The 27,506-nt window shown below is 37.4% G+C and overlaps 3 protein-coding genes across 6 annotated transcripts; 2 read left to right on the top strand and 1 right to left on the bottom strand.

The window, feature by feature from the left end:
* Positions 1-12,075, top strand: tie1 (tyrosine kinase with immunoglobulin-like and EGF-like domains 1). The gene is made up of 22 exons (XM_043242792.1): positions 1-263; positions 1,239-1,532; positions 1,790-1,900; positions 2,036-2,191; positions 2,275-2,406; positions 2,514-2,654; positions 3,376-3,504; positions 3,596-3,741; positions 3,867-4,011; positions 4,085-4,243; positions 4,332-4,469; positions 6,388-6,678; positions 6,764-6,975; positions 7,661-7,853; positions 7,941-8,051; positions 8,253-8,443; positions 8,926-9,039; positions 9,167-9,237; positions 10,358-10,398; positions 10,493-10,589; positions 10,676-10,775; positions 11,381-12,075. Exons 1-22 carry the CDS (start codon positions 221-223, stop codon positions 11,450-11,452), a joined length of 3,087 nt encoding a protein of 1,028 aa, XP_043098727.1. The 5' UTR covers positions 1-220; the 3' UTR covers positions 11,453-12,075.
* Positions 12,076-12,728: 653 nt separating this feature from the next.
* On the top strand, positions 12,729-19,459 carry mpl (MPL proto-oncogene, thrombopoietin receptor). Of its 3 annotated transcripts, XM_043242786.1 has the most exons (13): positions 12,785-12,945; positions 13,185-13,299; positions 13,507-13,685; positions 13,784-13,935; positions 14,034-14,169; positions 16,023-16,134; positions 16,223-16,386; positions 16,940-17,082; positions 17,241-17,400; positions 17,474-17,555; positions 17,674-17,761; positions 17,992-18,082; positions 18,221-19,459. In XM_043242786.1, exons 1-13 carry the CDS (start codon positions 12,840-12,842, stop codon positions 18,448-18,450), a joined length of 1,758 nt encoding a protein of 585 aa, XP_043098721.1. In that variant the 5' UTR covers positions 12,785-12,839; the 3' UTR covers positions 18,451-19,459. The 3 variants fall into 3 exon arrangements, with proteins under 3 accessions (XP_043098720.1, XP_043098721.1, XP_043098719.1); XM_043242784.1 differs by having other exon boundaries at positions 17,992-19,459; XM_043242785.1 differs by lacking the exon at positions 13,185-13,299 and having other exon boundaries at positions 12,729-12,945; positions 17,992-19,459.
* Positions 19,460-19,594: 135 nt separating this feature from the next.
* Positions 19,595-27,426, bottom strand: orc1 (origin recognition complex, subunit 1). Of its 2 annotated transcripts, XM_043242782.1 has the most exons (19): positions 27,265-27,426; positions 26,779-26,897; positions 26,463-26,590; positions 26,207-26,379; positions 25,527-25,905; positions 24,673-24,892; positions 24,352-24,474; positions 24,048-24,110; positions 23,388-23,489; positions 23,015-23,249; positions 22,809-22,915; positions 22,344-22,445; positions 22,091-22,262; positions 21,901-22,008; positions 20,828-20,977; positions 20,600-20,719; positions 20,290-20,459; positions 20,110-20,197; positions 19,595-19,989 (listed from the first exon to the last, which is right to left on the bottom strand). In XM_043242782.1, the coding sequence occupies exons 2-19, from the start codon at positions 26,874-26,876 to the stop codon at positions 19,795-19,797; spliced, it is 2,733 nt and encodes a 910-aa protein (XP_043098717.1). In that variant the 5' UTR covers positions 26,877-26,897; positions 27,265-27,426; the 3' UTR covers positions 19,595-19,794. The 2 variants fall into 2 exon arrangements, with proteins under 2 accessions (XP_043098717.1, XP_043098718.1); XM_043242783.1 differs by lacking the exon at positions 24,352-24,474.
* Between the last annotated feature and the right edge of the window lie 80 nt (positions 27,427-27,506).

The following is a 27,506-nucleotide window of genomic DNA, read 5'->3' as shown; positions in this document are numbered from 1 at the left end:
TTGAGTGTGGATCAAGCGGAGTTGGGTTTTCTGCGTGTCAACAGCACCGATTTCCACGCGCAGAGGGAATCAGTGCGCGTGCATTCCTTCACGGTGATTGTAGAAATGCGCAAAAACTCGCGGCGACGGCGGTCGAGCTGGAAAAGCCCACTGGAATGACAACTCCTGTGTTTGGATCATTTCTAACGGATTACCCGAAAGTGAACATAAGATAACAGCCATGCTGCATTTACTATGCCTCTTGTGCTTCGTGGGCATATCTGGTAAGAAGGCTACAAGTTGTTAGTTTTCCACTAGAAAAAAAATGTGTCGTTTTTCTTTCGACTTTTTTTTTTTTTTGATTAGTTGATTGATTGGTTGATTGGGAGAGTACAATTGGAATGGGAATTAGGTTAGTTGTCGCAAAGGTCGTGCCTTACAAGATGTTTTTCGGTCAGAGGAATGCGAATGATCTAGTATTAGTTTTGTTTGTTGGTTTCGAATATTTTATCGACAATATTTTGGTATTTGAATAACATTAGTCAATTCCCAATACGCTTAAAAAAATACACAAAAATATTTTTGTCATTTTTATCCTCGCAATAGAACGCTATACAACACACGGGCGCGCGCGCTGCGATGACAATGTCATGTAAGCTCTGCTATAATGAAGGTAGTAACTTTATTTTTATATCGGTTGTTCACAATTTTTATAGCTATCTGGGCTGTTTATGAAGGGTTTACAAGCAGTGGTAGCAACTTACTCTATACCATAGTGTGATAACAACAGCGATATATGTTCAAAAATGTTTTTGTTTTGTTTTTTCTCGGGGAAAAGTGTTGTGCCTGTATAGATATTGACTTCACTGCAAGTGAACTGTATGACAACTATTGCTGGGCTCTTCTACATGTTTTCATTATTCTGCACATGGGGTCCGATGGTATTGTGGAATGATGGCTTTGGATCCTCTTTGTTTCCTTAAATTGTTCTTGTGTTGAGAAGAGCACACAGTGGCAGAAAGCCAAGGGAAATGTGTCAAAGCAGGAATGTGGATGTTCCTCTGTAGTGGCTCCATTGTTGTTGTTATATTGTGATCCTAAAGTGAATAAACAGGAAACTGTATTGAATAAATTCACAAGTGGTGAGAATATTAAGTTACTGGCTGACTATTTTTCTCTGTAAGAAATTGTTTTCCAATAGTTGTGAAATTTTAGCGAGCTGCATTGCATTAATCTGTATGAAATGCGTCCTCTCTCAGATGCAGTCACGGATCTCACAATGACCTCTAATGGTGCCACATCTGCTAGTCATTTCCGCCTCTCTTGTATTTCTGGAGAGCGTGATACAGACGGAATTCAGCTGAGCATCACGAAGGACAACAGCATTGTCCTTCGTGCAGATTCGCCACATTTTAATGTGGAGACGCCACAGACTAAAGAAGTGGTGGCTACTGGATTCACAGGCTTTGACCACAGTGGGATTTTCTACTGTCACTCAAAAAGAGGCTCTGACCAACCTGCCAACATTACACTCATTAACAACTTCAGCAAAGGTATGAAAAATATAAGTTATAGTTCACCCAAAATATAATGACAGATTTGTCATGTTTGAGTGAAATCTTTAAACGTTTAAACAGTTTGAAAAAAACACAAAACAAAACAAATATTCGATAACCGAAATATTTCATCTAAAATGTATTAATATCCTGAAATATATAAATCTAATCAGACTAAAGAAAAGATTTCATAAATGCAATGGCATATTGAATGCTATTATTATTATTATTATTATTATTATTATGTTTTTAAGGTAAATTTAAACCAGTGAGAGTCACTATGACAGCCAGTAAAGGAGAAGAAGTGAAACTAATCATGGATGTAGTTGGGGCAGAAAGACGAGACATTCATTGGAAATTCAATGGTCAGTATATCTTTAATCTTACTCTTTATTTAATAAGCAAGATGTATGTCGAAAGAGCAAGATCAGGAAATGAGTGGGCAAAAATCAGTAAATGAATGAGCAATTTATAAGCAAGAATATTCTGATTTGTTTTAGGTAACTACCACTACATGACTCCTATTGCTGATGTTCAAAACCACACAGTAGTTCTGGATCTGATGAAAGTTGATGAAAGCCATACAGGAATTTACAGTGTCAGCTATATTGGGGAAAGTGCTCTTTATAGTGCCTGGATCCGCCTCATCGTTCGTGGTAACATAATCAGTATCATATGACCAATTTAAATATATTCAGAGCTTTGGATTTTCTATTCTAGTGCTTGATTCATTTTCTAGAATGTCCAAAGAATATATGGGGCTCCGACTGTGACAAAGACTGTCCCGAATGCTTGAATGGAGGTGTGTGCCATGACAAAGATGGAGACTGCGTTTGCCCTCCGGGGTTTATGGGAATGCGCTGTGAGACAGGTAAATAAAAACCATTTATAGGAAACTGATCATTTGCTTCTTTTTAGAAACTATGCATTTAAGAACTTAAACATGCAAATCATTTTTTTCTGATTTTGGTCTTGCAGCCTGTCGAGAAGGAATGTTTGGTAGGAACTGCCAGGAATCCTGTAAGTCTGAGAATGGATGCCAGGGTTTGAGTTTCTGTCTCACGGATCCTTACGGCTGTTCTTGTGCAAGCGGCTGGCATGGAGATCGCTGTCGTAAACGTGAGTTTAACATAACATCCCTTTCATGACTGTTCTCTCCATGCAGAGTATCATCTGGATCCAGCAGAAAGGATTCAGTTCTGAATTAAAGTTTAAACAGGTGTTGCTGGAATCTGCCAGTAAAAATTCACTTTCCATCAGTCTGACCAAGATAAACATTTCTTACTGCTCTGTCCATTTGTTTTAGTCTTTGTGGAAGTTTCCACATCGGAGTAAATAAAACACGCAATTGTGAGATAGTCACGGTGTAACATTGTGAAATACAAAACTGCAAATACAGGAAATAACCACAGTTATGAGAAATAAAGTTGAAGTAGAGAGATATGAAATCAAATTGTGTGATGCAGCCACGTTGTTACGTACCAAGTTGCCATTATAAGAACATGTTGCAACTGTAAAAATAAAGATGCAATTGTGAAATTAAGTCCGCTTCAAATCAAAATGTACTATATTTATCTTGTTAGTGCACATTGCTATTTTTGTGGTGAACAATTCAAAAATTGGTTTGCCTGTAATCTTTAATCCAAGTCTGAAATTGCTCCTCCCCTCTAAAATGATGGTCCTTCTCTGATGACGTAGCGATTGTAAGAATAGTTACACAAACATTTCCAAATGCATGTACATTTTTTGAGGTCAGAGCTCACACTCTAAAACAGCTTACTGAATCCTTATAAAATGTTTTTGATATATAATAACAGAATTGTCAATGTTATTTTAATAGCCTGTCTTGAAGGAATGTACGGCGCTGACTGTCTTTTAAGTTGCAACTGCAAAAACAAAGGCAAATGCAATCGATTCAGTGGCTGCCAATGTCCTACAGGCTGGAGAGGGCAATACTGTGAGAAATCAGGTCAGCCTTCAAAACTACTTTTCCATCTGCTCTAAAATCTATAACGGTTGTTCCTCTTGGCGCCGTTTGCCTAACCTTATCCCTCTTTCAGATCGTGCACCAGAGATTTTGGACATGCCCAGTAACCTGGAGGGAAACTTGAACTCCAGCCACAAGATCACATGTTCTGCAACAGGCCATCCTCTGCCTAGCCATATGAGTATTGAGCTACGCAAACTGGAAAGCACCATTTTTAAGGTGAAAGAGTCAAAAGTATACAAAACTATAAAAACATCATAAAAAAGTTGCACGTGAAATTAAAAAATAGAATGTTATATCTTTGCAATGTGAACATTTTTGATATTCTGCTGTTGATTTTTCAGGCATCCCACACTACCACGGACTCCAAAAAAAGCACAGCTCACTTTGAGATCCCAAGGCTGTCTGCAGAGCACAATGGTTTGTGGGAATGTCGAGTCTCCACCAATGGTGGGCAGGATTCCTTCAAGTTTATCCTAACAGTGAAAGGTGAGATTCATTTTAAATTGATTTATTCTAGCAATGCTTAAGACCCTTAAAATTGCACTTTGTTGTGAACTAGATCCACCCTACCCAGCCACTGCTCCTAAACTAATATCGAGGAGTAGCAAACAACTAGTTGTAAAGCCTGTGGACACTTATATGGGTGACGGTCCCATTGTTTCAACTAAGCTACTTTACAAGCCAGTGAATACAGAAGACTCCTGGTCCTCCATTATAGGTAACTTTGCCAAAATCCTACATTCATGCCAATGTGTAGATCCATATTCATATACTATAAAAGTAATACACATATAATTTTTTTTTAGTGTATGGCAGCGATCAAATTACATTACCGAATTTGAAGCCTTCAACCAGATACCATGTCCGTGTACAACTCACTCGCCCAGGGGACGGAGGAGAAGGTCCTTTGGGTCCAAAGGCAATCATGGAGACTGACTGCCCAGGTGAAAATCAGTCAAACTAGATGGTTGTAGGAGAAGAAAAAATGGTTGTAGGAAAAGACTGGAGTAAATGCAAAGTACATCTAATATATGTAAAATACACGATAACCTTAATCTAATTAATATCATTTGCCTATAATATTTAGCTAAAAAATTTAAACATTTGCAATGACGCTGTTTTTAATAGTTAATATATTCCTATATAGCTTTAATTTATTTAATTCAGTTTTACCTTCAGTAATATTATGTCTTAAAATTTTTCTCATCTCCTATTTATATATTATTTTATATAAGCAATTTTAATAGTTTTACTTAACAACTTATGCTGAGTCTGTGTCCACAAGTCCATCAGTAAAGGGTTACTACACCCCTAAATAATTCCAAACCCATAAAAGCTTTGCTTGTCTTCGGGAACACAATTTAAGATATTTTAGATGAAAATTAGTAGGCTTGTGACTGTCCCATTTACTGCCAACACATTGTCAAAATATTCTGTCTGCTATCAGTGCTATCAAACTGAATGTTATATTAAGCAATGAGAATACTCTTGGTATGCAAAAAAGAAAAAATGGGCCATTTTGGAGAATATCCACTCCATGCACTATGTACGCTGTTCTGTGTCAGCCTCGCCACAAGGAAGCACTGTTTTTGTTCAAATCAAAGCATAAATGAGACAGACACAAGCCTCCCGGTATTCATTTAAAATATCTTAAATAGTGCTCCAGCAGACAAATATAGCTTTTACGGGTTTAAGTGTAAGTGATTTATGACAAATATTCAACTTACTATAAGTAACTTTGCAAATACATGTCAACTTATTCTTACCCTAACCCTACCAGTCTATTAATGATCTACTATATGCTAAGAATTAGTAGATTGAAAATGAATTATAGTCAATAGGATGTGTTGATGGGACCATCGAAGTAAAGTGAAACCTTCAAAATAAATCTAATACTGAACTTTAAATAAAAAGATTATGTAATAAATGTTAAGTAAATGTGTTGAGATGAGATTGAGTGAAACAGAATAAATAAACAGAATAAATAAAAGTGGGGACATATTTCCTGTAGCCCCTCACTGCAGAACAATAGGTCCCTGGGGTGTGGTGGGATCCACGTCCAGTGGGTGGAGATGCATGAGTTTAGGAATAAGGAGATGGAGACGGGCAGATTTAGGTATATCTAAGGTGGATCTATAGATCCAACCTCACCCACTTGATCTTGTGTTCTGCAGTGAGGACCATCTCCATCTTCCTCATCTTATGAGGAGAAGAGTGGGGTTTTCCAAGCTGAAAATAGGTTTGGATGGGGTTGACATGGATTGTCAAAAACTAGACTGGAAACATGTCTATAGATAAACTGTATTTTGACTGTTGACTTTCAGTCAATGTTTGGCCCTGAAAGATTGATTCTGAGAGCAGTATAGCTTTTACGTAGCTCAGCTGTAGCGGATAGCATCTGATTGCGTATTCTGTGTCGCTAGAGCCCACGGCCAGGCCGGAGATTGATTCCTGCTCATTGGAGGGCCGTAATGCCACCATCAGGTGGTCCCTGATTGGCACGTCCCGCGAAGCCACTGGCTTTTTAGTACAGCTCAATGGACAACATGGAGAGAAGCTGCTGGAGGAAACCACCTTGCTTAATGTGCTCTCCATCAAGCTCTACAATCTGGAGTATCACAGGGACTACCAAGTGGTTGTCCGGCTGATAAACTGCGGCAGTCATGGGCCCCCTTCAAAGCCCCACCATATTCACATCTATAAGCAGGGTAAACAGAAATCTTGCATGTCCCCAAATAGGCGCAAGTAGCTATAAAATAGGACATGAATATTAGATGTTAGACAGGATTTGGTGAAAAGGATTAACTCACAAGGGTGTGAAATGAAACTGTAGTGGCAAAATATTGTATGATCTTTCTCTAGGTCCTTCTTCTCCAAGGAACGTCCAGGCACATGCTCTGTCCATCAGTGCAGTTAGGCTTCAATGGCAACCGCCTGAGGACCCCAATGGAGGCATTGTAAAGTACAGCATTGAATACCAGCCAGTGGGCCAGAGCAGCTTTCACCCTTGGGTGGACACAGATGATGGCAACAAAACCACAAAAGATGTGACATCCCTTAATGTGAGCACATCATACCTGTTCAGAGTGAGGGCTTTCTCCAAGGTGCCAGGAGAGTGGAGCAAGTTTGTAGAAGCCAGGACACGTGGAGACGGTAAGTGTCCAGATAGAAGAAATGTAAGAAAGATGTACTGTAAAGCTGAAATATCAAATCAAGTACTGTTTTTCATATCAAACAGGATTCTCCAACTATATTCCCACCACCCAGCAAGTTGGAAGGCCAATAGCTGAGGATCATCAGCTTCTTTGGGCTGTGGTTGGGTCAGTGGCTGTAACCTGTGTGACCATTCTTCTGGCCCTTTTGATTCTCTTCTACATTCGTAAATCTGTCCTTAAACGAAAGCGGACATTCACCTATCAGTCTGGATCGGTGAGTAGACACTTTATTTTGATAGTCCACTTTAGACATTCTACTAACAGTAAGTAATGTCAACTATCAATCATTACAATATTAGAAGACTGTCTGCTTAATAACCTCTATTTTGCTGGATCCACAACATACAACATACTATGAGAAATTTTGCAAGCATTTTACCGAAAAAAAGGGTTGTATTCAGTTGATAAAAACAATCAAAGACTTACATATTTTACAATGACTTTACATATGATACAAAAACATATAAATATTTTGGTAGTAGTGCTATTTTTAGCTTCTAAAAAAATATTAAGCAGTAGTGATTCAATTAATAATAATAAGTACTTACTGAGTACCAAAACAGATTATAGAATGATTTATGGAAAATCACTGAAGAAATCAAATACCAAATAAAATAAATGTTTTGTTAAGAAAAAATCTTAGATACCAAACTTTTGAACAATTATACAGTATATAGCAATTTTAATCATATTTTGATTAAAAATATATAACCAGTGTATATGTATATATGTCAGTGTATATGTAGCCATAATAATTACATACATACTTCTATTAAGTACACACATACACACACACAAACATACATACATATATATATATATATATATATATATATATATATATATATATATATATATACTCTTCAATAAATGACTATCTTACATTTCAACTCAGGGACTCTCTTACACTGACTCAGGACTCTCACAACTCAGGGACTCTCACACTGACCCGGCGACCAAAACCTTCCCCAGAGCCCCTCACCTATCCCATACTGGAGTGGGAGGACATTAAGTTTGAGGATGTCATTGGAGAAGGAAACTTTGGTCAGGTCATCAAGGCCATGGTCAAAAAAGATGGCATAAAAATGAGTGCTGCGATTAAAATGCTTAAGGGTGAGAACACAAGCCAACACAGCATTGTTAGCCAAGGTCTGTTTTGACATGATTGTGATTTTGCGTGTCCGTTGTGTCCACCTGCAGAGTTCGCCTCAGAGAATGACCATCGAGACTTTGCAGGCGAATTAGAAGTGCTGTGTAAATTGGGCCAGCATCCGAACATAATTAATCTAATCGGTGCCTGTGAAAACAGAGGTGAGTGCGCCACCTATTGGCTTTACCTAGATATAAGGTCTGATAACATAATGTGCCTCACAGAGATCTGGAAGTGTAAATCTGGAAGTGTTAATAAGGCTTCATATCTCTGTTGTCGAAGTACTTTATTTAGCATGGATGCCATATTAATCTTTCCTCTATTAAATAGTTCAGATATGTGACAGCTTTTGTTATCCACAGGTTACCTTTACATTGCCATTGAATATGCACCTTACGGAAACCTTTTGGACTTCCTAAGAAAGAGCCGTGTCCTAGAGACTGATCCTGCTTTTGCTAAAGAGCACGGAACGGCCTCCACACTCACCTCCCAGCAGCTCTTGCAGTTTGCTGCTGATGTAGCAACTGGCATGCATTACCTTAGTGACAAACAGGTATAACGTTTTTCAGATTACAGAGGTGTATTATATAGAAGAATCCATGGACAGATGGGCAAAATTAAAGGAATTATTCACTCAGAAATTAAAGTGTAATTTACTCACCCTCAAGCCATCCATACTGTAGATGAGTTTTTTTCCTCATGGAAACAGATTTAGAGAAATTTAGCATTACTTAACATTAACATTACCTTTCTAGCAGATCCTCTGCAGTGAATGGGTACAGTCAGAATGAGCATCCTGACCACTGATTTTCTCATTGTCCGCTAATTTTATTTTTTAAATTAAATTTTTTTGTGGAATATTTTTGCCTTTATTGCCAAATTGGCCCAGTAATGTTATTGTATATGTTACTTGCATTGATGCAAATTGTTTAATTATTAGCTTTTAATTTTTTACAGTTTTTTATTATTAATAATTATTTTATTTAATGAAATATTCTGACATTAATTCTGGTCATCTTGTTTGTGTATAAACAGTTCATCCACAGAGATTTGGCAGCCAGAAATGTACTCGTGGGAGACAACCTAGCTGCTAAAATTGCAGATTTTGGCCTCTCACGTGGGGAGGAGGTGTACGTGAAAAAGACCATGGTGAGGACCATATCTGTGAGATGATATGAGATGATAAAACTCATTTGGTGTTACTTACTCAGACTTTTGAGTGTATAGTGTATCTAAATTATTCATAAAACTGTTTTTATTCCACTCTTTGTCTCAGGGAAGACTGCCTGTGCGATGGATGGCCATAGAGTCACTAAACTACAGTGTCTACACCACTAAGAGTGATGTGTAAGTACATGTGAACATTACCTTGAAAATCCTTATTGCCTGGATATAAACGTTATCCCCTGACAGTTTAATTTCAGAGAAAATGCGAGATGAAACCATTTTCAAATACATATTCGAAAACACCAAGTGGTATGGCATCCATAAATTACAATCCAAAACAACATGTCTTAATCCTTCTCAATTTTTAAAGGACAACTGATAAATAAGCAGGAAGGAACTGATAACGTAAACCAGGAAGCTCAAATTTAGAGTAGCATGTTCAACAAGACCACAGTGCCTCTGTCACAACGACCTATTTTTACCCACTCGAGGACATTGTGCACTGAACATTTAGAAAACAACATGACATACATAGTTTTCCCCATTAGATCAGCTTGTTATTGATTTACCACAAAGTCAAGAGTTTGATTGTCACACTCAAACAATAGCATTAGCGTTAACATATAGCAATCTTCTGTAACTGCATTTAACTGCTCCAGACTACCGTTTGGGGTCAAAACATGTTTTTTTTTCTTTCAAATAAACTGAATACTTTTCAGCTAGGATAAACAAAAAACTTTTCAGCACGGTTGCATAAAATTTATTTAGGTAAAAAAATAAATGCTGCTGAAAAGATCACTCTTAAAAAAAATTGCATATTGTTTTCAATAATGATGATAGTAAGAAATGTTACCTGAGAACCAATCATCCTGTGATTTTGCAGACTGGAGCATTGCCATCAAATCTATAAATATATTAAAATAGAAAAGAGTTTGTAGTAACTGCAATAATATTTTACAATATTACTTTTCTTAATGTATTTTAATCAAATAAATGCAGGCCTGGTGAGCATAAGATACTTTCAAAAACAACCCTTCAAAATATTGCTGACTCCACATTTTTGAAAGATTTTGCAGCCCATTTTTGAGCTGTTTTTAACAGTTACAGTGTCTAAACATGCTAAATATATGTCAGTCATTGACTCCTGCTATTTAAAAATACCTAAACATTTAACAGTAAGCTATTGCAAGACCCGATGGTTTCTTTTTCCACCATCAGAGAGATTTTACAGATTGTTTACACATCTTCACACATCTTTACACATCGTTTTTCTCCTTAAACCTCATTTTTCATTTTTCAGGTGGTCTTTTGGAGTTCTTCTGTGGGAAATTGTAAGTTTAGGTAAGTTTGTTCATAACAACTTCAATAAACTGTTGTCTGCTGCATTATAAACATGTTTCAGCCAGATGAACTCTATAAATCTGTTCTCCTCAAGGTGGGACTCCATACTGTGGGATGACCTGTGCTGAGCTCTATGAGAAGCTTCCTCAGGGCTATAGAATGGAGCAGCCCAGGAACTGTGACGATGAAGTGTAAGCACAGGCACACAAATGCGTTCTTGTAGTCACTTTCCTTATAGATTGTCTGCAGTTGTATTAATAATTAATAATCCATATAGGTATGAACTTATGAGGCAGTGCTGGCGAGATAGACCCTATGAGCGACCGCCATTTTCACAAATATCCGTCCAGCTCAATAGGATGCAAGAGGCACGGAAGGTAAGAAAAAAACTGAGCGACACTACCATATGTAAAACTCAGACCACCATGCAGAGGTTTTGTGGGTTTATACCAGGGGAATTGCTGGTTATTGGTGGATTGGTGGTTATTGGTGGATGCTGGGTGGTCTCAATTTGATTTGATCAAAAATACAGAAAAACAGTAATATCGTTGCCGTAGAATTACGAGGTTCTATCTGCTTTCTGAGCAGTTTTGAGATATTGAGCTTCAAAGGTTTTGCATTCCGTAGACTTATGTAGATAGAACCCTTTTTGTTTTCTAAAAAAAGCCAAAAATGTATACAGAAACATCACATAATGTAAACAAGATGTCACAGAATAAGAATATGTGAATAACTTCATTTTGACAAAAATATCAGATAGAACGACAATATTGTTCTCTATTTTAATGTAGTTTATAATGTAATAAATTCCTGTGATGGCAAAGCTGAAAAGCCATTACTCCAGTCTTCAGGGTCACATGATTCTTCAGAAATCATTCTAATACATCGTGCAAAAGTGTGCGATTCGTGGAATTAGCTGAAACATAACAGTTCTGTCTGCATGTAGCCATCAACCAACCTCTAATTCTCATCTTTCATCCAGGCCTATGTCAACATGGCTCTGTTTGAGAACTTCACTTATGCTGGAATAGATGCTACAGCTGAAGAGGCCTGACTACCAGCCCCCCCAGACCCAAGAAGGCTTCATAACCCAAGGGAGGCTCATCACAGTAAAGCTTTACGCTACTGTCACTCCCCTGTGGTCAGGTTCCATTGTTCAAAGAAACACTCCACCAAAACCACATGGCTATAGAGTACAGACTGTGAAAGGACACTCTTATGAGCTGTTATGACTCTCGATTCTAGAAGGATTCATATCTCAGGATGTTGGATTACTCAAGAGGAAATGGAACCTACAATATAAGCTACAGATGTGTAGCACACTGGGTCTGTGGGGAGCTGGACAATGCACTGAACTTCTTTTCCATCTTTTATTGGGAGAATCTTTGTGTGAGGTTGTTAAAACTTGCATTCATCAAATGAAAAATGGAAGAAAAAAAACTGCCAGTATTATTCAATGTAGCACTTGAAAAAAGCGATGTATCGTTCTCATTGAAACTCATTTGTTTGGCTTGAGTGAGTTCTGTACATAATGTTAATGTTGTTTATCTGACCGTAAAAAGCCACTAAGATCTTGTTTTTTGTTTTTTACATATATGTCATGTTATAGCCGTCCTGTAATCATTATAAGTATGTTAAGAAGAACGTCTTTACTTAAATAAAACATCTAAGTGGTAACAGGACTCATCTCAGAGGCATTTGGAGACAACCGTAGATTATGCTGTGGAACAGAAAGTACCCACTCTTTCTTTCGCTCCTTCAAGTAGCGAGGTTGAGGTCAGGTCCCTTCCCTGCTGCAGCTTGCTGATCTGTCAAGGGTGTTTCCTCCTATTTTGCCACAGGACCAGGAGCTGTCAGTCTGGCTATGGCAACTCAGTTTCCTCCAACTCACACAAACACATCAGACCCCTCACCCTTAAACTCCACATTCAAGGATTGCATTTAATATTATATATCAAGCTACTTTCTTTTGTTGGGCGACGAACCAAACTGCCTTTAATACACAAGGGTATGCAAAAAGAGTCAAAAGCGTTCACGTTTTACACAGTTTCATTGTTTTTATCATAACTGCACTAAACTTTAATATTGTACTTCTCATGGTTTGGAAGACTCAGTACTAAAAAAAGACAATAAAAATTGTAATTTCATCCCAGTGTTAAATACGAAGTTTGACCTCTTCATACACTTTACACATTCTATTGTGTATTATAATATAATATAATTTTATTTTTTTATTTTTTTTACAATGTTGTTTCATCGCTTGAGAATATAAGTGCATGTGTAGGAGGCACTTTGTCAGTTCGGGGAGCATGCCTCAATCCCCAGTGCAACCACTTCCTATTACATTGGACCCTGTCTGATGACCACTTACCAACCTCCCCGCCCTCTTCTAAAAACATAAAGTACTGAACACTGACATATCTAGATATTTAAAAAGTCATATGTATGGATGCCCTATGTACATGATGGATTCAGCACTTGCCTGGTGGATACTTTTTTCCTGTCTGATCGAGCAGGTGCATTTAGAGCCTCAACTATCAAAGCAAGGTAAGACATCTGCTTAGTTCATTGTGTATTTATTTATTTTATGTTAAGTTAATTCTGCTAAAGAGTTGTTATAGCTGTTCTAGTTGTGTTTTAGCAGTGGAAAAAGTGTTGATTTAAGACATGAATTTTGAGGGAGCATTTAGTAGAGAAAAGTGTAAAATCTTCAGTGAATGCTAGATGCAGGGAAACTCTGCATTTTATTAGAAATGCAGCTACATGGAATGTTTTTTCACCCTCAGAATTTGTTCTCTTGGCTGTGGATAAAGACCCAAAATGTTTCACCAGGAATCTAGACGATTTCACTTGCTTTTGGGAAGCGCCTGCTGGAAAGTCCTATTATTTTGTCTACATAATGTATGAATAAGGACTTTTTAAGTACTTTCATCTCATACTGCATATTAAACTAAAATTATCATTTACTGTAAAGAAATGGTTAAGCAGTTTGCTTCGACTCTCTGTGAAGAATTGATTTTTAAAAAATCTGACAAAATGTGAGATGGGGGATGTATCACTTATGATGGTTGAGGACCTGCTTCAAGAAAACGTGTTTCTGTCACACAGATCATCAAAAGAAAAAATATGTGATGTGAAACAGCAATCTTATGAGGAGAAAAAGGTCCTGAATATTTGCACATTCCCATCAATCGATGTCTTCACGTATGTCGAGATGCTCCTCAGAGTGATAGACAGAGATACCAACACAACCATCTACAATCGCACCGTCAGTGTGGAGGATCAGCGTAAGTGCAACGGGAACAGCAACTATATAAATTTAAGTTTGCATTCTTGCATAGTGTCTGAATTCAAAAAAAAAAATATCTGTTTTTCTTTCTCTAAGTTTTTCTGTATCCTCCAACAAATATTTCCCTTCATCCCACTGGCGACGTCGGCCAAATGTTAGTTGAATGGAAAAAAACTAAAAGCTTTCCAATGACCATGCAGTATGAAATTCATTACAGATCCAAACACACGTCAGGCACAGTTAAACTGGTGAGTCTGACAAATAACCGTATCATAATATTACTTTCTGAACAGGACATAGAGAAGCAACTCATTTACTAAATGCGGTCTACGCTCACTCTTCACAGGTGTCAAAACACTCCCACAAGCTTGTGTCTCTGGTCGCAGGAGAAAACTGCACAGTGCAAGTGAGAGTCAAGGCTGGACGTGGTTTTTGGAGTGACTGGTCAAGTACTGTAACAGCTATGGTGCCACAAACAGCAGGTGAGAGTTGGAAATAGTGTGGCACAAGCAACACCAACCTTTGTTTTGAAACTCCCTTGAAACTCCATTTTTTAAGCTCTTTTATTCAAGTCTAGATTTAATGAAATGCAGAATTGTTTCCACATTTAGCATCAACACAGCCTCCATCTCAGCACACTGAATGGAATTTGTGTTCCATATGAGGACAAAAGCAAAATTGAAGGTTTTTTAAATTAAGAGCTCATAACTAACACATCATGTCTTAATACAATATGTTAAAATGTTATGTTTACTGTAACTGATAATAAATGAGCAATATCGGACGAGCAGCAGTGCGATATGCCTTTATCTCAGCACGGCTTTGATTCAGTCGCAGGTGATATTGCATTTATACGATGATTTGATGGCATGAGTGTAGAAATACATAAGAATCTAGTAACAAAGGAACATTAAGTCGCTCCATTGAAAACTTTTGTGTTTCTGTATTAAAAGCTCACTATATAATAAGAGACAGATGGACTGAGTGAGTGCGATTGCCTGCATCTGGTCCAGCATTCATTCTTCATCTTGATCTCATATTCTCATTTAGTTTGAACATCCAATAACAGCACTGCTCAGTGCATTTGTTGGCTGCTCTTGTTGCCAAACCGTTGAAAGTAAAAGTAGCTTCCTTGTTTACAACCCTATTGAAGTCTTTTTTTTAATTTAAAAGTCTTTAATGCTGAGTCACTCATATAAGAACAGTCAAATTGTCGCCATCTAATGGAACAACGATCACCATTTCTCAATGCCTAATAATTTTATTATGTTAAATATACTATTATTTATATAAATATTATTTATTGAATAATTTAATAAACAACAACAACAACCAACAACGGCAAAAACTATTAGCTCTGGAACGAATATAGCTTAAATTCTATGCCCATTATATTTTCCCCAAAACAAATTATATTGCATGTTTAACCAGGGACATCAGAGCCAGCATCAAATTCCAGCAGATCTAGCTGAGGCAAGAACTATGGGCAAGACTAAACTGAACAAATCTCTGAAAATGTTGAAACTAATTTTAAATATTTTCTTTATTAACATATCGCATACTTGAAATCTATACAAACTACATTCTCAACTAAAAAAAACTGTCAAATTGTAGTAGAATTTCTTCCCCCGTGAAAATCACTGTGAGAAATACTGCAAGCGGATTGATACAAACATTGAATATAGCACACCTCTCAGCCAATTAGATTTGAGGGCAAGAAGGAACTGTTGTATAGTATATACTAAACTTTAATATTATATATTGTAATGTGTTGCTAAGTTCCCAAAAAGCTCCCATATAAATATCTGACTAACAAGGGGCCAATTGGTTTTTAATTTGGCATTTAAGGGAATTATACCACAATAATACACTGACACCAAAAAACTGTTTTCTTTTATTTTCTCTGAATCAACTGGACCATTTTCCTAAGCACCACATCACCATATTAGCAGCTGGCGACATATGTTTTTCAAAATTTCAAACTCAGTCTAAACATGTATTTGACATTTATTGCAAACATCTTACAAATAATTAAATATCATATGAAGTCAATTAGGCATTTTTCTCAGTGGCACAATATTAGACAAAATGTTGGGAACTCTCACTTTCTTAGCATTTTTTCCCTTATAATGAAAGTGAATGCGCACTAAAGTTGTCATTCTGGTTAACTTTTTTGCATTTCTCGCGGACATTTGGAACATGAGAGTGTGTAATTTGACAATGTTTATTTTCATGTGAACTATCCCCTACTACTACAAAAACAGAGAAAAAAATGAACCTAGGTAACATAACAGTAAAATGTGCAGTCACCTTTCAGTATCTGGCCAATTTTCAGGTGATATAAAGTTGCGGTGCCACACTCCAGATCTGCATCAAGTATTTTGCCAATGGAGAGGAGACATTTATGACGACGGCGGATACAGCTTCCACTACAGGCAAATAAACAGGTGTCATGTTTTGTTACATCTTAAAGAAATCCCAGTATAGTAGTTAGTTTGGTTTATTAACTGCAGTCCTTCTTGTCTGGTGTTTCAGAAGTCTGTGGGATAGCTGGAAATTGTGTTCCAGGGACAACGACACCGTCCATCAATGTGTCTTGTATGGGCAAGAGCCCAGTATCTATCAGTTTTACCTCAGTGTTGGATTGCAACCATTCGGTCGAACATTTTACGCAGAAACATTCAGTATGAACAGCAGCAGTAAGTAAAAAATTAAAAAAAAAATGCTTGAAAGCCATGTTAGTCACCATATGTTGTTCAAATAAAACACCCTATAAACTAAGCAAAATTTGATGTAATTGTACTTGAATATTGTAGCCATTTGTTCAATTTGTTTTCCTCTTGATTGCTGTTTGAATACAAATTTTCCTATTTGCTAAGTTGTCATGTACAACTGTATGTTGACATTTATCTACACAGTTAGGAATAAGTTGTATTTTTCAGCATAACTTGTGGCAGATGGTAGAAAATGATATCAAAATTTCAGACAGATGACTCAAAAAACCACAGAGTTGCAGACACGAAGCAAAAGTGTTGCAACCATCCCAGGTCTCTTTTATCTCAGAGTTCCATGATATCTAAAACCAATGTACCACAGCAGTTTTTTTAAGAGTAATACAGCAAAAATGATCATTCTTAAAATTATAATTTAAACTTATTTTTTAACTAATTCTTCTTCAATTGTTGATGACAACATCATATCTGGATGACAACAGCTGAAAGCTTTTTGGTCTGTCTCTGCTGTTTTCGTCAGTCAAGACAAGGCCTCCAGAAGGTCTGAAGGCACAGACCAAGGAAGGACGGCTTTGTTTGAAATGGGATTCGCCCATTTTGAAGATCTCGCAGTATCTAAAGTACCAGATTCGATATCAGCGAGAAGGAGAGAGTGAGTGGAAAGTGAGTTTCAGTCACATGGGATGAGGAATTCAGCAGTGTTCACTGAGAGTGGACAGATGGATATTAATACACATCCACATCCAGTAATTGAATGACTTTCCTCATTCAGATGTGTTAAATAGCCACATAACTCATGCTGAAACTAAATTCTCTGGTAGGATTTTACAACACCCAGTTCCAAGAGCAGCACTTGCCTGGATGTACACAGAGGGAGCCAATACACTATCCAGATTCGAACCCAACCCGATGGAACGGTGTACAGCGGAGACTGGAGTGACTGGTCGAAACCTCTCACCGCCCTCTTACCTTTAGGCAAAGGTAGAAATTTCTGACTCTGAATCATGAACAGTGCTTAACATTGAAACGTAAACCATTTCATTTATTATCACAGAGTGGATCTTCATTGTCTGTATACCAGTGGCTCTGCTCATCATTGCTTCTGCAACGATCTCCTTCTTTTCCCGATACTTCCGGTAATGCAATTCTCTTAAATACTTAAATAATAAATGTGTTAAACCTATGTTTTATGACTGAATGCATATGTAAAGAATACAAAGAAATGTCAAATACTTCCTATTTTATCTCTATTAGAAAGTTCAAAAAGTCCTTATGGCCATCAGTCCCAAACCTTAACAAGGTGCTGGAAAGCTTCATGACCGATATCAATGGATCACATTGGGTAACTGATATCTGCTTTGATAATTCTGAACGAAGGAAAATTAACATTTTTAAATTATGTATAATTTGCTAACCTATTATTAGCATGTCTTTTTATTCAAAGTATAAGATGTTTCTGTGGCCATTTTAAAGAAACTGCTTATTAAAGTCTAATATTTTATTTAATATTTAAACAAAATGATGAATGAATATGTTTTTCATATTATTGCCATTATTCTGCCTTAAATTCAGGAGCCAACCTTCAACACCAAGCAATGTGACGATGAAACTGCTACATCAGTGTTGGAGATTCTGCCCGAGAAAGAAACTTCAGTAAAATCCTGTAAGAAGTCCACCTGTCTTTCTCTCCCTGATCGTGGCTTCTTAGCTGATGTAAAAAATAAGGAGAATTTCAGAGAGGATTTGGAGATGGCTCAAGATTATGTAATTTTGAACAATGATACGATCCCATGCTTTACAGGGAATGACTATGTGTATGGGGATGCTGCTTTATCTCATCTGGCTAATGAAAAACTACACTGTTGCCCCAGTACCTGTTCTACCACCTTCCCAGAATGCAGCACAAATATTCTCAACCATTCCTATCTCCTTCTGGCGGAACAGTCTGATCTTGAAGAGTATCACTCAGCCTGTCGCCAGTATACCAATATGGAGATCACAGCAGAAGCGTATGAAGCAAATGGAGAGTGAGGTTCTCATAAATTAAGCTCATAAGCCTCTATATGTATATATAAAGTTTTGGATAAAATCTTACAAATTCCAAGTTTCTGTGGAATGAGAGAAGCAGCATGTGAGACTCTAAGAAACAGACGTTTTAAGTAGAAATTGTTCAATGCATGAACCTTAATCATCACCAAGAAGGAACTGCACTTAAGTTTCATCATACCACAAACCAAATCATTCAAGAATATCTAGACATGCCAAATGTCAGACCACTGGCTTGCAAAAGAATAATAAGAAAGTAAACGTGCATCATATAAATGGTATTTTCAAATTTTAGGTTACCAAAAACACCATCAATGGCATGTTATCAAAGTACAACTTGCTTATCGGTTTGCAAACTCAAACATGTACATTAATGGGTGTCAGTGGGGTATTTTGTGACTTCAAAAGCGAAAATGTGACATTTGTTTTCTTTGATGAGGCTTTTAGATTTTTTAGTCAAATATTTACTTCAAAGTTGTGGGAGTACTTTTATAGACTAACACCTTGGTTGTGTTCGTGGACTATAAATATTTTTTCCTGGTACTTAAATTGATATCATACAAATGTTAACAGGTTTTTATGTTAATGGTTGTACTTTGCACAGACAATTGCTGGTAAACACATTTATCACACCGGTCTTATGTTAATGTGATGGGTGTGAAAGCGTTTTAATTAGTAAGATTTTTTTGGTAATTAAGGATGTTACTGGTATTTTGAATAGCGCTTAAGCGTGATTTAACCCTTAATATTCATTAACTTGCATTTTAGCTATATATGTTTTAGTGAATCTTTAGCAATTACTATGCTTGTTATAGTCGCAATATGTTATCTGAAATACTGATTACGAAGCAATTTATGTCTCACGATGAGGTCTGATCAGTAAATAGCTTTATTGTATCAAGACATCACAAGTACAATCTGAAAAATATCCAACAATATTGTGCATATTATGAAGAATTGTACATTTTACAGTCATTAAATGATAAACATCAAATATGTGGTTCTTGCTTTCACACAGTAAAACACATAAAACCTGCTTTAGAATTAAGCCTTTCTGAAAACATTTCAAATACATTAAAGAGTGAAATTGAAAGACGTGATCTAAAGCAAAAAGGCATGTTAAAACTTATTTATAGAACAACACATATAATTTTAAGCATTAAAAATGTATATTTTATTCAAAACACACTTGGGACAATATCTACATTCCATTCATAAGGATTTAACTGTGAAGCTCCAGGTAAAATCTGCTCATTGACCATCCAAAAAGTGGACGGACTGAGTAGGGATCCACAAAGGGTGCCAATTGTGACTCGGTAAGCCTGAGTTTTAGTCAGCTTTCAAGGCATAAAGCACATCATCCTGACTAACGTTGAGCCGGATACGGAGAAACAGGTCCAGGCGGCTTCCCTCAAGGAGAAGCAGGCGACAAGAACCCAGTCTCTGACAGATGGCCAATCCTTCAGACACACTCACAGGCTGCAGACCCTCAACACGACACAGAGCCTGGTGCTGAACAAACACCTGTGAAGAAGAAAATAAACATACATTCATTCTTTTAGGTTATACAATTGCTAGAATTGTATTTAGTGAAATATAGATCATGATTAGAATGAAGGCTGCTATAAATTATAAGTTAACTACCTGTTGGAAAGTGGCCTCTTCTAGACCCAGGCGACGAAACTCAGCAATAACAGCCCTTAGGAAAAGCTGCTCCTGAACAGAAGCACACCTACAATAACAACATTTAAAAGAATGAAATGATTGGAGTCGAATTTTTACATTTCAGTTTTTTGTTATTGTGCTTTCACGTTTCTTTTTCACCTGATTGCTGCGATGTAGGAAGAGGAGAACATCTCATCTAAAGCCTCCATCACATGACTCATCCCCACCAATCCACTGCTGTTCTCATGACTTCCAGAGTGCTCACAAATCTCTGTGGCCCGTCTGCAGATATCAAGGCAACGTCGTGCATCACCTGAAAGCGCTGCCACCTAGAAGACCACAATCTTCTACTGTAACTGACATGTTACGTTTAAATAACAAATAACATCTTGTAGCCCAAAATCAGTGCAGAGACCCCTAGATTGCTTAAGACGTAACCCACAATGCCCAAGATAACATGGTTTCACACCTTTCTTGAGACTAGCTGGAGAGCATCTTCTTCAAAAGCCTTCACTCTGTTCAGTCTTGATGTGATGATCTGTTGCAGCTGTTTAAAGGTATATGGCTGAAAGGACATTCTTGTTAGTCCCTGGATAAAAACAAATGACATTTGTGTTTTATTTCCATTATTTACAGCAGCCACAGTCCTTTTTAATTCTAACTGAAAGGCATCTCAAATGTTGTAAAATTGTTTTACCAGTCGACTTGCAACACGGTTAATCATGATCCTCTCAGGCAAATCCATAGTGTTCGCAATAGTAAGAACCACCAGACGAGCATTGCGCCTTGTTGGCCAATCAAACAAGTTATACATTACATTTTGTTTACGGGTCCACAAGAGGTCAAGCTGGAAAGAATAAATAAAAAAAAAAAAAAAAAAGATGAGGCATGAAAATACATTTCAGACTGGAGAAGATTGGACAGATCCTTTTTGTACAAAGTACAACAAATTTTTAAAAACAAGCAGCTTTATAATTAATGAAGGTAAATTGAAAGTATAGCAGTCTAATCATTAATTTACCAGAAGAGAATTGGTTAACCAAAACTGTATGTGTTGCAAAAAAAAAATCCACATTGGCAAAGTCAAGCAGTCCTGGTCTATGTAGTACATCAGGCAGGACATCCAAATGCTTGCTTATCTTTCATCATCCTCTAACATATGGCTTATCATTGGAAATCTGTTAGTAATAGCGGACTAGTGGAGAAGCCGGTGGGCTTACTTGCACTTAAAATACTCCCCTATTCTTGCTCATACAGGTAATAGTAATACATTTTTTAAATCTCTAAAGATTCTGTTAATTTGTGTGCACTCACAACAACAAAAAATTGTGCTTTTGTAAAATAATGAAAGCAAACAGGGTGCGCTGTCTGATATCTTTATCTCACTAAACTTGAGTGCAAAACACTGTATACTTGTGTTAAAACATCAATAGAGACTGAAATGTCTACATTTACATAAACCAATTCAAATGGGAAACAAACCCTCTCAGAATATGTAATCTGCTTGACACATACAGGCGCATTCAATACTGTGGGGATGACAAGTCCATATCACAGACTTCATCTCTTAGAACGAAAACAAAGAAAGCACTAGCTGACCAAAAAATTAAAATGTTAATTCAGCCTCCTTGCTGTTTTTCACTGACTCATTCATAATCATTACTTCTGTGCTGTAGGCACTTAAAGGCTTGTTATGATTTAAATGGTTTATTAATAATGATTTTTAAAATGAATAAAAATGATTAGTGTCACTAGTAACAGATGTCTCACCTCATCTACTAGAAGCACAGTTGTCTCTTTTTTGGGTGCGGACGCGCTGAAGCGCTTCTCCAGTAGTGCAGCTGCATGATCAGGTGTTGCTTTTTGATCAGCCAGTTTCTACCAGAGCAGAATCAGAGCATAAAACCTTAGAAAATACTACATAATGATGAGACTTTAAAAAAGGAGGCGACATACAGACCTGCAGTATTTGTACATAAGCCTGGTGCGGATCGGTCATTTTCATGCCATTGATCTCGATGAAGCGGAAGTGAGGGATCTCGTCTTGTTCAGCAGACTGCTGAAGGGACCGAATCACCTCATGTACTGTTGCAGTTTTACCAGTACCAGGAACACCTGAGATATACATACACCTGTAGAAGAAACATTGGCTTTATGATATTTAAAAAAACAAAAAACACCTTTATGAGATGATGGATGCTAAATCTAATTACCCTCCAGTGCCATCAATAACTTTACTCTCCACAAAGTTGTAGATGTCCTGAAACTCCTGTTCTCGACACGGCAAAGACTCAGGAACAGAGGAAACATGTAACCTGTTCGCAAAAATTAATTAATTTAGCAAACCTGTAATATTTAGAAACATTCTAAAATTACATTCATTCCACTGATAACAAACTCAGTTCAGGAGCCAAGTCTTTAGTGTCATATCATCTTTTAGAAATCACTTCAGTATTCTGATTTGGTAAATAAGAACATTTTGTATTTTTTATCAATGTTGTAAACAGTGTTGAAAAATAACATTTAACTCCGTATTCTCTTATAAATAGAAAGTTCAAAATAACTAGAAAAAAGTCTGTCAATTTAAAAAATTGACTCCAAACATTTAAACATAGTAGTTACATATAGTTTTGCTAGTTAAACATAACTTTGGGAGTGTAGTCTGTGGAGATGCTTACCGTGCCCGTGCTTCTTCCAGAACATTCCCTGGCTTCCTGGCCGGTGCGCTCCTGCTGGGTATGCTGGGAGTGGCATGACGTGGTGTACGTGGGGTGGCTGGAGCAGTCTGGAATTAAATTAAAAAAGATAAATAAATGTCACATCCGGTGTTTGTGAAAGAGTGTTAACTGCTAGCAGGAAGAAGCAAAAATCAACAACTTTGAACCTTCTTGCTGGGAGTTTTCCGAGGGGTTCTAGCAGAAACACGAGTTTTTTCTGTAGACCGGGGTGTTCGGGATCCTCTACGCTTCTTTATGATAAGCTCATCTTCTCCGTCAATCTTTGCATTCTCGTCCTCATCGCTGCTACTCTGCAGATCCATTTTAGTAGGTACAAAGCAGTCATCATCATCCCCATCCTCACCATCTGACAGCAGGTCAAGCTTGTTGTTTACTAAATTTCTGTAAAAAGAGGTAACGCAGGAGTTTTAATTAAAATGCAAAACAACATCCAGTAAGACAGCGCAGCTAGAATGCAAGCATCCTGTGTGAAAAGCCCCAAGTATGTATGTATGCATGTTTTTTTTTTGTGGAACCTACAGCTGCTTTCTGATGCGCGAGGACACAAGTTGGGCAGACTTCCTTTTAGAGCGAGGAGTGGCAGCAGTCTGGATGGGTGAATCTTCATGCTCCTCTTCAGCTCTATCAGTTTGTTAACAGAGGGAAATAATAAGTAATATGAAGTAGGCATAATATGTAATATGAGTATGCATGCATGCCAGGTTTAAACAATCCACTATCACACCATTGCAAGATCATATAAGAGGAAAATGCAATAACTTCAACCTGGCCTGGATAACTGAACTTCTAAATGTTTTAGAGCTAAAATTTTTTCTCCACACACGTCACATTTTAATATCACTGCAAGTTACAATTACATGACACTAACCAATCAAGTATAAATGCACCTTACAGTGCAACAGATATAATTCAAATAAATCATCATGTGCATTCAGAAGGAACTTTTAAATGTGGTTGTTGAGAAATTTGTCTCCTTGCCTCAAGATCCCGTCATGGATCAGTGCCATTAAATTACTGTATACCGACGCAAAATTAAGTTATATGCTGCCTCCCACTGGTCAACACTAAAATGTCTTCCATTTCTAAAACCCTTGCACAAAATCGCTGCTTGTTTTAGATGGCAATATATATCACAATGCATCATCAAATACAATATCAAAAGGCCCCTGCAACACTTACAAAGCAGCCAGTGCTGGTTCTCTGACTACAGCTGAATCTTTCCTCCTGGATGGAGTTCTTGCCCTTGTTTGAAAAAACACATTAGGTTACTTTATGGGCCATTTCATACTCAAATTAAACAAGGCAATGCATAAAAAACAGGGTGGGAACACCGGTGCACTGGTCTGGATGAAAGGTGCGTGCTCAAACAATGCATTAAGAGTGGAAAAAGTGCCTTTGTGTTTAATAAAGACAGCCAAACCCTATCCAGAAAAACAAATGAGTCTGTATCCCCTCTGTGGAGAAATAGATGAACATGACTCACTTAAGGCCTCTTAGACCTGCTCTCCTAGGGGTTGCCTCTCTCTTCCGAGGTGTTCTGCCTGTGCTAATTAGTGGCTCTTGATCATCATCATCATCTCCAATTGGCTGCACCCCAAGAAAGACACTAGGAGGGCAGCAGGACTTTCATAACTACATTCTACTTATAGCTCAGTTTTATAACGATATAGGATATTAAAGTCTTAATGTGTGAAGAACTAAACAATTAACAAAACAACAACTAAAGCAATCAGCAGTGTATTAAGTAGAAATAATAAGCCGTATATAAAAACCAATACATAATTTCCAGTGTGAATAGATGTACCTGTTTGCATCATCTTTGTCATGTGCAGTCAGTTTGGGGTTATCAGGGCTGTGTGAGGACGGTGAAGAGACACGCTCGTCAGGATTTAGTGGAGTTAGTCTAATAGAAATGGAGATGCGACCAGTTGGAGACGTGTTCAGCTTAGACGTCAGCGTCTTCTCTGTGTGTTCATCAAGAATCTCCCCCAGAACATCATCTCGGGACATGTTTTTAGTCGGACCTACCATAATGCAAGAAAAACACTGGTGTTCAGTTTAATGCTTTTGAAACCATTAAAGGAATAGCTCCCTAAGAAGAAAGTTGCTCTTTAATTCACAAAATAACACTTGCTCACCAAGTAACCCACACAACTCTAGTCTATCAATTAATGTCTTGTGAATGAAAAAGCATTTTTGTAATAAACAAATCCATCCTTAAGACCTTTATAGATTTAAACTGTTGCTTCCAATAAGAGAGAGAGAGTCCCCTATCAAGGAAAAATGAATTGATTCCTATTAACAAATGTCTGTGGCTTTTGCTGTGAGAGGACAACAAGCTACTGTCTTTTACTGGAGGAAGTGGAGGAATTAGATTATGGATCGTTATTTTGGTTAGAAGTGACGGTTTAAAGTTGCTTTAACTTAACACTTTTCGCTTCACAACACACTGGAGTTGTGTGAATTACTCAGGTTTCAGCTTTTATTCTGACGGCACCCATTCACTGCAGAGGATCCACAGGTGGGCAGGAAATGCCTTTAAATTTCTCAAAATGTGTTCTGATAAAGATACAAACTTTTAAATGTTATACACAAGTTTTAATTTTTGAGCGAACTATTCCTTAAAAAGCAAAAAATGTCTGTATGGATGCCACTCACTGCACAAGTCCAGCTTTTTGCGAACATGTGGCCCAGAGGAAGCTCGGCTTCTCCTCTTTGCACTAAGAGCTTTAGCTGCAGAGAGTTTGGAGGCAGAGTGAAGAGACTCCGCTTCACTGGAGTTAATTTTGCCAGTGCTCATGCTGCAACGGCTGAGAGTGACTGACATGGCCCGTTTCATTACTGAGGGGTCTGGGGTTGGAAGAGCACGAGTCAGAGGGCACTGGGAAGACGCTGGGGGAGATTTAGGGCTCTGAGGGGGCTGCATCAGATCAGGATCCAAAACACTGAAGGATTTGGTATCCCACAAGAGCTTGACAAATAGTATGTCTTTGCTCTTGCCCTCTGGGAAAGAATCCTGAGCTGGGACATACTCAATCTAGAATGAAAATTAAAAATAATTATTGGATATAATGGAAAAATCATCATCATCATCATCATCAATAATAATTGATTAAATAAAAAAATCATTAGATTTTATTATATAAATACCATATTACCATATTAAATAAAATAATAACAAATACCTTTATTGAAAAAAATTATATTATACATTTTTTATTTATTTTACATTTAAAAACTAGAATGAATCATTTGAATGAACTACACAGTAATCATTCATTGTGTACAAATATGACCAATCCCATCATAATTTAAAACATAAAACCATGCTAGCTTACCTGCACTGCTCCAAGGATGGTCTCTCCGTCCACCTCATTATCACAAGAGCGATCCCGGTAGAAAAATATCTCTTGTGGATGGGGTTCTCTGCCTAAGAGCTTACGTTTATTCTGAGGTACTTCGCACATCCGCACAAACCACTGAACTACTGCAGTCTTCTTCTTTCCTGAATCTGGGTACAAATGTTACATACACCAACACAGGTTACGGTCCGACTCAGAATGTATTTTGCATAAAAACCGGGCGTATTCCTACCATCAGTGTACAGTTTGCAAAGTTGTCCCACAAAAGGATTATCATCGTCGTCACCCTCAATCAAAATGTACTGGCCTAAAGACACAGTTGAATCTTCTGCCTTTCCCTCCACAGAAATGGACATGGATCTGTGCAAGGATCAATCAATGGATTAACTCCAGGGTTAAAACATATTTTGACCAATAGTATTCCCATGACTGCTGAAAAAGGATTTAAAAAATAGACTGTTCTCACTCACAATCAAATTCTGTAGCAAATTACAATAAATATTTGTTAAAATCACTGTCTTTTTATTTAATGTGGTAAGCAGGCTTACTCATAGTATTGTCTTTTCAGCTTCCTGTCTTCACCAACTGGTCTCCCGTTCCATTTGTAGGTTCTTCTCATTCTCAGTCTCGTGATGTAGCGGCTCATGGTGCAGGTATGATGTGAGGTCTGTAAAGCACAGCATCAGTTAAGAATGTAATATGGCATTATCAGTGAAACCAGTAACAGTGGCAGGCAGAAAAAAAATGCATGTGTGCATATACACACACACACATATATATATATATATATATATATATATATATATATATATATATATATATATATATATATAGGGATATACTTGACATTAAGGAAAATATCTTTACTCTAAACTTGCACTTGGCCAAGTTAAGTCGCAGATTTCCATTTTGTTTTAAAATGCGACCAGGAATAAAACCAAGGCAGTATTACATCAGGAAGAGCTAAGATATCAAACATCGAAATTCACTATGTACACAACCTTAAATCCCCATCACCTCTCTTTCTTACTTACCAGCCGATAATTTCCGCAACCGTATCAAATCTCGTATTAAACAAATTAATAAGCAACAACACCACGTCTCACTTTAACGCTCAGAAATATAAATGAATGTATATATAAAGTTGAACGCATCTCACGAAGTAGTTAAAGAGCACAGTCACACAGCTCACACGACTCTTTCGCGCGCAGATGACGTACAAGGTGTTTTTGATTGGGCAGCAAAATACAGCTTGACCTTACGGATGTGACGCACG

The sequence above is a fragment of the Puntigrus tetrazona genome, chromosome 6 (genome assembly GCF_018831695.1).
Source record: "Puntigrus tetrazona isolate hp1 chromosome 6, ASM1883169v1, whole genome shotgun sequence".
Lineage (NCBI taxonomy): Eukaryota > Metazoa > Chordata > Actinopteri > Cypriniformes > Cyprinidae > Puntigrus > Puntigrus tetrazona.
This window is presented reverse-complemented; position numbering and strand designations above follow the sequence as displayed.

Excerpts from the sequence above, each read along its gene's own strand:
- orc1 (XM_043242782.1), bottom strand. The coding sequence starts at position 26,876 with ATGAGCCGCTACATCACGAGACTGAGAATGAGAAGAACCTACAAATGG. Across the intron at positions 22,446-22,808 it reads CTGGAAGAAGCACGGGCACG|GTTACATGTTTCCTCTGTTC; the intron begins GTAAGCATCTCC and ends TTTTGCGAACAG. Across the intron at positions 22,263-22,343 it reads GTTATTGATGGCACTGGAGG|GTGTATGTATATCTCAGGTG; the intron begins GTAATTAGATTT and ends TTTCTTCTACAG.
- tie1 (XM_043242792.1), top strand. The coding sequence starts at position 221 with ATGCTGCATTTACTATGCCTCTTGTGCTTCGTGGGCATATCTG. Across the intron at positions 1,533-1,789 it reads CATTAACAACTTCAGCAAAG|GTAAATTTAAACCAGTGAGA; the intron begins GTATGAAAAATA and ends TATGTTTTTAAG. Across the intron at positions 1,901-2,035 it reads CATTCATTGGAAATTCAATG|GTAACTACCACTACATGACT; the intron begins GTCAGTATATCT and ends GATTTGTTTTAG.
- mpl (XM_043242784.1), top strand. The coding sequence starts at position 12,840 with ATGTATGGATGCCCTATGTACATGATGGATTCAGCACTTGCCTGGTGG. Across the intron at positions 17,401-17,473 it reads CCTCTTACCTTTAGGCAAAG|AGTGGATCTTCATTGTCTGT; the intron begins GTAGAAATTTCT and ends TTATTATCACAG. Across the intron at positions 17,762-17,991 it reads ATATCAATGGATCACATTGG|GAGCCAACCTTCAACACCAA; the intron begins GTAACTGATATC and ends CCTTAAATTCAG.